The sequence below is a fragment of the Rutidosis leptorrhynchoides genome, chromosome 5 (assembly GCF_046630445.1).
Source record: "Rutidosis leptorrhynchoides isolate AG116_Rl617_1_P2 chromosome 5, CSIRO_AGI_Rlap_v1, whole genome shotgun sequence".
NCBI lineage: Eukaryota > Viridiplantae > Streptophyta > Magnoliopsida > Asterales > Asteraceae > Rutidosis > Rutidosis leptorrhynchoides.
In genome coordinates this window covers 68,169,404-68,177,657 of record NC_092337.1, presented here as the reverse complement: position 1 = coordinate 68,177,657, position 8,254 = coordinate 68,169,404, and the positions used below count along the sequence as shown (strand labels likewise).

At 34.7% G+C, this 8,254-nt stretch overlaps 1 protein-coding gene across 1 annotated transcript; it reads right to left on the bottom strand.

The window, feature by feature from the left end:
• Positions 1 to 7,321: 7,321 nt before the first annotated feature.
• On the bottom strand, positions 7,322 to 7,858 carry LOC139848727 (uncharacterized mitochondrial protein AtMg01250-like). The gene has a single exon (XM_071838433.1). It carries the CDS (start codon positions 7,856 to 7,858, stop codon positions 7,322 to 7,324), a length of 537 nt encoding a protein of 178 aa, XP_071694534.1.
• Between the last annotated feature and the right edge of the window lie 396 nt (positions 7,859 to 8,254).

The following is an 8,254-nucleotide window of genomic DNA, read 5'->3' as shown; positions in this document are numbered from 1 at the left end:
TTTTAGTATTATTATTAATTATCATTTTGAATAGAATTATTATCTTTATAAAATATTATTATTATTACTGTTAATATTAAAAAGTATCGTTATTATTATCATGAATAGAATTATCATTTATCATAATTAATATCATAATTAATAAATATAAATATTGTTATAACAATAATTATTATTATTATAATAAAACTTTTACTTATTATTATCAATATTATTTATTCAAATAAATATGGGATACAAAGATATTTTTACCACGCGTAATATAATTACATTAATAATACATATCACTATAGTTTTACGATATTAATTGAACTTCATAATTTATATTACTTAAGATATATAAAAGTATATTTTTAACATATATAAATTTTAATATAAATTTTAAAATAAATTTTTATTTATTAATAAATGACTTGTATTATTTTTACTCTAATAAAATCTGATAAATGTATTCAAATATATAAAAAGACTATTTAAGTTATATAATAAACATGAATAAAATTTTGTAAATCATCTTGGGTCAAATTGACTTTTGTTGACTTTTGCATATCGATCTCGAGCATTAGGATTGTGATACACTATGACCTGACCTAATTTGTAGACATATATTAACCAACATACAAATCTATATATACACTTAATATAGGTTCGTGAATCCGAGGCCAACCTTGCATTTGTTCAATGCCATCATATGCATAATTACTACGAAATACAGTATTGTGAGTTCATTTGATTCCCTTTTACTCTTTACATTTTTGGGACTGAGAATACATGCGCTGTTTTATAACTGTTTTATTAAATGCTTTTGAGATATATTTTTGAACCGAGAATACATGAACTGCTTTTATAAATGTTTGACGAAATAGACACAAGTACTAAAAACTACATTCTATGATAGAATTATTTGGATGCAGAGGTTCGACTTTTATAATGATTGTATTATCGACCATCGGTGAGAAAATTTTGCATTGCACGATGCATTAGCTACCAAAATGGTTCGATTTAGTAGTTACTATTAGTGAGAAATTTTTGTTGCATTGCACGATGCATTAGCTACCATTTTAGCTACCCTCGGTGAGAAATTTTTGCATTGCACGAGGCATTAGCTACCGTTGATGAGATTATTTGGCATTATCTACCCTCGGTGAGAAATTTTTGCATTGCACGATGCATTAGCTACCGATTGTTTAGTATTAGTTACCCTCAGTGAGAAATTTTTGCATTGCACGATGCATTAGCTACCGTTGGTGAGATTCCGGTGTTCTTCATATGAATGATTTTACAGCAGTGAGTAGACCTGCACATATTGTTTTCTAAATATGAGTATCTTGTGGTCTATTATATAATTGGAAATGATTGATTATGATAAACTGATGAACTCACCAACCTTTTGGTTGACACTTTAAAGCATGTTTATTCTCAGGTATTAACGAAATCTTTCGCTGTGAATTTGCTCATTTTAAAGAAATTACTTGGAGTCATTCATGGCATATTTCAAAAGACGTTGCATTCGAGTCGTTGAGTTCAACAAGATTATTATTAAGTCATTGATAGTTGATATAATATGAAATGGTATGCATGCCTGTTAACTTTCGATGTAATGAAAGTTTGTCTTTTAAAAAACGAATGCAATATTTGTAAAATGTATCATTTAGAGGTCAAATACCTCGCGATGTAATCAACTATTGTGAATTGTTTATAATGTATATGAACGGGTCCTTTCATTAATGACCCATTGAACCACGAATTTTGACTAGGAAAATTTTTGTTGTTTTTACAAACATATTGATATACTTAACTTGGTCAGAATAAATGAACTACATTTGTTTTCACACCACCCTCTTCTAAATTTCATCACAACTACTATTTTCTTTGTCATAAAAGCCTACGTTACAATCTTTTATTAAGACACGTATTTCGCATAAATATGTAATGTAATTAATCCCGTAAAGATATTTGAATAATAATAATAGTTGACTACTGCTCGATTTTGTCTTTGCCCGAAGGAAATGAGGACTTCGTGATTTACTGTGATGCTTCACGACTGGGTTTTGGTTGCGTGTTAATGCAGCGTAAGAAAGTGATTGCCTATGGGTCACGACAGTTGAAAGTACATGAACAGAATTACACAACTCACGATTTAGAACTTGGTGCTGTGGTCTTTGCACTGAAGATGTGAAGACACTATTTGTATGGTACTATGTTCACTGTTTTCACCGATCACAAAAGCTTACAGCATATTTTCGACCAGAAACAGCTTAACATGAGGCAGAGACGTTGGATAGAGCTATTGAATGACTACGACTGCCAGATTTGCTATCATCCTGGAAAGGCTAATGTCGTTGCAGATGCCTTGAGTAGGAAAGAAAAGGCTAAACCTCTCTGAGTTAGAGCATTGAACATGACTGTCCGAACGAACCTTACTTCTTAGATTCGCGTTGCACAACTAGAGGCATTGAAAGAAGAGAACGTTACTACTGAGTCCCATAGAGGAATGGACTAGAAGTTTGTCATTCGAGAAGATGGAACCCGATACTTCTTAGATAGAATTTGGGTACCGAGATTTGGTGGATTAAGGGAACTAGTGTTACACAAGACAAGGTATTCTATTCACCCTGAAAGGGTGTAGCACGTTTTTGTAAAAGAGGCAAGCTAAGTCCGAGATATATTGGACCATTTGAGATTACCGAGAGAATTGGACCGGTAGTGTACAGATTGAAACTACCGCAAGAACTCAGCGAAATTCATGACACTTTCCATGTTTCTAACTTGAAGAAATGCTTATTAGACGAAAGTTTGGTAATTCCTTTGGATGCGATACAAGTTAATCCTAAGCTTAGTTTTGTTGAAGAACCTGTTGAGATCATGGACCGGGAGGTCAAGCAGCTAAAGCAAAGCAGAATCCCGTTAGTTAAAGCTCAATGGAACGCCCGTAGAGGACCAGAATTCACGTGGGAGCGTGAAGATCAGATGAGACAAAAGTATCTGCAACTGTTTCCCGAGGAGACTACTACGGCGGATGTGCACTAAAATTTCTGGACGAAATTTTTCATAACAGGTGGGTAATGTAACAACCCGACTTTTTCCGTTACTATCGTTACTTGTTCGTTAAATATTTAACGGTGTTCACGTAGAACTTTATGTGTTTAATAGATTTAAATGCATACTTGATCCTATTGGATTACTTGAATTAATATGTTATATTAATTTATGAACTTGTTTCGGATAACGAAATAGTTAGAAAACGATACGATTAAGTTAATCGTCTAGAAAGCTTTTCAGTTTACGGAACCCCAAAACACGATAAAATAATTACTTTTAATAATTATTGACTTTAAGAAAAACTTATTTAATTTATTATTTATTTAGTAAATTAAACCCGTGATTTTTTTCAACGACTAGTTAACGTTCCGGAGACCCGGTACGGTTAACGACACTCTAAACGGACCACACGAGTACAAGAAATTAAGCAAAACGAGGCCAGAACACCCCTTGTAGGGCCATTCGGCCGAAACCACCCCATCATCCCTTAATGGACTCTAGTTTGGCTTATTGGATCCCTAGTAGCTTGATTAGGCCCTAACCTTGGAGTATATATAGAAGCTTAACACTAATACTTATCCCTAAACCCTATTATTTTTTGGCTGATTGCTTCTCCCCCTCCCCTCCTTACTCGTCGACTGCAGCCCACACACACACACACACACACACACACACCAAAACTCAAAATTAGAAGAAATCTTAAGCATAAACGTTGTTCCTATCGTCGTTCTCTACACGTACGTACTTGCAATTTGTGATTCTAAGGTATATTTGCAAACCCTAATTGTTATAAATCAGTTTTTTTGTCAATTACATGGTGTAATCAAGTCTAGTGCTCAATTGATGATGTATAGAGTTGTCGTTTATCGTTAAATTGCTCGATTGATGTTGTTTGCATGTATCACGAATTTATATCTTATGAATTTGATAAAATTGGTTTATATACTAATCTTGTATGTTATCTAGATGAATAGGCATTGAAAGATTAATAAGTCTGGACTTTGATTTAGCATGATTTCGTTATCGTATGCTCAAGATATGCTAGATTGAAGTTTTGCTTAGGTTTTACTTGTAATCCAAATTTTCTGAGTTATATACTTTGAGATTTAGCTTTTGAAATATGTTGTATTGTATTCTTTGTGAAATATCATGCATGTTAGACTTAAGATTTGCGTCAAAAGCTTTTGTAATGCTCTCAGTATGTCAAAACGAAGATTCGTGTTTTATAGTGTGCTGAATCTATTTTCAAAGTTAAACGAATTGACCTAGAGTGAAGTAGATTTGATCTTCTGGAATATGTTAGTTTATATGTTCCTTGATGTATTTCATTTGCATGCTAACTTCTGAAAACATGATTTACCATGAGTTATAAGCTCGACCAAATGATATGTCTGTTTGTTGACTAAAACTGAAGGGTCTGTAAAGATTGGCAAATCTGTACAAATTGGCTAAATTAATGTCTTTGATTATTTTATCAAAAAAACTTTGGAGTGTTTTGAGTCATCTTCAATTGGCCGCTCTTCAAAAGCTATTATCAATATTTAATGAGAAATGTTCTAAAACTGATGCGCATGCTGAAATTGATTTGGTAAACTGTAACTAGACCTTTTCTGAAACCTGACTTGTAGACATCATATGAGGCCCTGGTCAGACTTTTTGGAATTGATTTTGAGTCTATTTTTGATCTGAAGTTTTCCATGTTTTCTTTAATTATGTGCTAAGAGTTATACTCGTTTCTTTCTGTGATGCGCGTATTTTAAGGACATGCGATGAACTGCGAATGTGCAAATTGCTAAACTATGAACTGTAATATGTTGTTTGACTTAGGTTTGACATGTTGATCATGATTGCATGACCTACTGAGATTTTTTACTTTAGTTGACCACTTTGACCGAGTTGACTTTTGAGTTGACTTTGGTTGACTTTTGTTGACTTGCTTGGACTAGTTGACTTTTACTTGTTTATTGAGTCAGTCTGAGCACTAGGACTTTGCGTACACTATGGGTTGACATAATGTGACCTATATGTATACTTAAGATGACCTATTTGACTAGGTTGCGTTGTTCGGTCGAGATTGTTCGACTACTGTACGATTTTACTAAGAGATTTTAGTGCTTTTGCTAAGGTGAGTCTACAGTCCCTACTACTTTTTACAGGGATGAGGTAACATGCTTTTTACAAATGTTTTACATATTAGGCACAATAAATTTAACAATATACATATGAGTTCAGATCAAAAATCCCTTAGCTTGATTATATTAATTACTTTTAGTAAGCTCGACTTATAGGGACGGTACCGTTAGGTTTGACGAACCTCGCCTCAACCTACGAGGTGTTTATTCTGTTGTAACTTGTACACTTGATCGATGTATGCTTAGAAAGGGTAAAGGAAAGACGTGTAGCGCTTTAGCTATCCGCAGGGTTAAATCTTTATAATCAAGTGCTCATGCTTATGTATAATTTTTACGATGTTTTTCAGAAATCTTGTGACCTAACTTACGAAATGTTTTGCTAAACCTGTAGATTCACTCAACGTTTTTCGTTGACGTTTTGCATGTTGTTTTCTCAGGTCCATAGAGGTATTGCTTCCGCTTTGCAGAGTTGTCATGATTGCTTGTTAGCTGCTAGTACTGGACGTTGTCCAGCATGTTTTCATCATGACGTATTTTAAGAACATATATTCGCATTGAAAACTGTTGTTTTAAATAATGTTTTGGTTTACTTAAGTTAGTCGTTTATGTCAACTGCTTTAAATGACTTTGTTTTGGTATTTAATGCGAATACTTTTTTGGAAACGTCATATATAGAGGGCGTGACCATTAAACTGTAGGACCAGAGTTAATACACCGTTAGTGGATTCTGACGGGGTATTACACTAGAACACACCAATCTCGAAATATAGATACATACTCAACATAATTGGGTTGCAAATATAGCAAACCCGCACGGCATTATGGTTAAACTACTCTAAGATACATACTTGGATCGTTTAGCCATGTAAGCCAATCATCCTTTCGATCTTTTTGAAATCCACTCGAAGGATTTGATTTGAATTTCATTCAAGCTTACCGAAGAGATCCATTTTTTCCCTCGAAAAATCATGTTGTTCCTATTCTTCCAAATTAAGTATGAGCAAATCTATTCGACGGCTTGCCATACTTGTTTACCAAAACTTGAAGTAGAACCCGGACATTTACCGTGACATATTTCGTTTAAGCTTAAATTCGACATATTACCAAAACCCCACCACGCAAAGACCTTATCCCAAACCTTCATAGCTTCTTTGCAAAGACTAGAGAGTGGGATACGGTCTCTAAATCATCATCGCACAACGGACATCTTACGGTATGAAGATCAATCCCACGATTATCGAGCTCAACCCTAACCGAAAGACGACCTTGAATCGCATGCCACACGAAAAATTCTAGCTTCTTTGGAACAAAATTATTTCTTATCGTCTCACAATTAGGATTAGAGTTTGTGAATTCTTTTTCCTCGATAAGATCAGTAAGCCTTTTAACCGACAATTGCCCATCATTTGAAAGAGCCCATCTCCATGAATCTTTGCACGAACCATTAAAATTAAAATTGGAAATAAGTGACAAAAGTGCAACTAACTCGCCTTGTGTTCTACCAAAAGGATTTCGTATCCATTCCCAAGTAAAACGCAACGATTCTGACCTCATGCTAACTCGATCACACAACATCGCGTCCTTGTTGTTTCTCCCCTGATACAAGCTTCGTCCCAAAAAAGAGTTGAAGACCCGTCTCCAATTGATTTGATGAAAGACCCCTTGAAATTTATGTTCATAGCTTCAATCTCGTTACCTGCCAAAACAATATTTCACCAAGTGCTTGGTTTTGAAGAATGAAAAGATTTGCTATCCAGCCCCAAAGTACCACACGAACCATATATACTTCGAATAATTTTTATCCATAGCGAATCGGGTTCGGTTTTAAACCTCCACCACCACTTCCCCAATAGAGTAAGATTTTTATATTTTAAAAGCCCAATATTTAACACCCCCACCCCCCCCCCCCCCCCCCCCCCCCCAAAATTATAAGGTGAGGCGACACGATTCCATTTGACCCAAGAAATTTTGGGACCCGAACCCAACCCTCTCCAAAAAAACGGTCGCCTCACACTCTCAAGTAATTTAAGGATACAATTCGGGGCACGAAAAAGCGAGGAGTAATACAACGGAAGACTATTAAGAACCAATTTGATAAGAACCACTCTTTCACCAAACGACATCGATCGCATTTTCCAATTAGAAAGTCACATTTTTATTTTGTCAATAACCGGATTCCAACTTTTCAGTTTACTCATATTTGCACCAATAGGCATCCCGAGATAAGTGAACGGAAATGTTCCAACTTGGCAACTAAAACGATTTTCCATACGGTTGATCTCATCTTGACTAACACCGATACCATAAATACAACTTTTGTGGAAATTGACTTTCAAACCCGAGGCGAATTCAAAACATTTGAGTATGTTTTGGAGACTTAAAGCATTCGCCCGAGACCATTCACCAATAAAAATGGTATCGTCCGCATATTGTAAATATGAGACTAAAACCTTGTCATTCCTGATTTCAACCCCCTTGAATAAACCCTTCTCAATAGCCGCTTTTGCTAATATGTTTAAACCTTCCGCCGCAAGGATAAAAAGAAAAGGGGAAAGAGGGTCCCCTTGGCGAATGCCTCTTCCCAATGAAAACTCACGTGTCGGGGATCCGTTTACTAAAATAGATATAGATGCCAATTTAAGGCATGAATGAATCCACTTTATCCACTTCACCCCGAATCCCATACATCTCATAACATCCAAAAGAAAATCCAAATTTAGACAATCGAAGGCCTTCTCGAAGTCGACTTTGAAAAGAATACTCTTTTGTTTTTTATCTTGTAAATAATCTATACTTTCGTTCACAATGAGAACCGAGTGTTATTATTTTATCGTTTTCTATTCATGTCGTATAGGGTGCTGTTAAAATTTCATATATGTGTTAAATATGTTATGTTCAATAATAATTATTACAAGATAGAGCTATTGATATTTATCTTATAGAGTTGGCAAGATCAGTTAAAACATGGCCTTTTATTTCTTAGGTAGACTAAAACATGAGATCTATAAGAAATAAGTTTATATAACAATTAACAATTGTATAGTAATAGATTATCTATGGTTATTTTGTACTCAATAACT

Excerpts from the sequence above, each read along its gene's own strand:
- LOC139848727 (XM_071838433.1), bottom strand. The coding sequence starts at position 7,858 with ATGGGATTCGGGGTGAAGTGGATAAAGTGGATTCATTCATGCCTTAAA.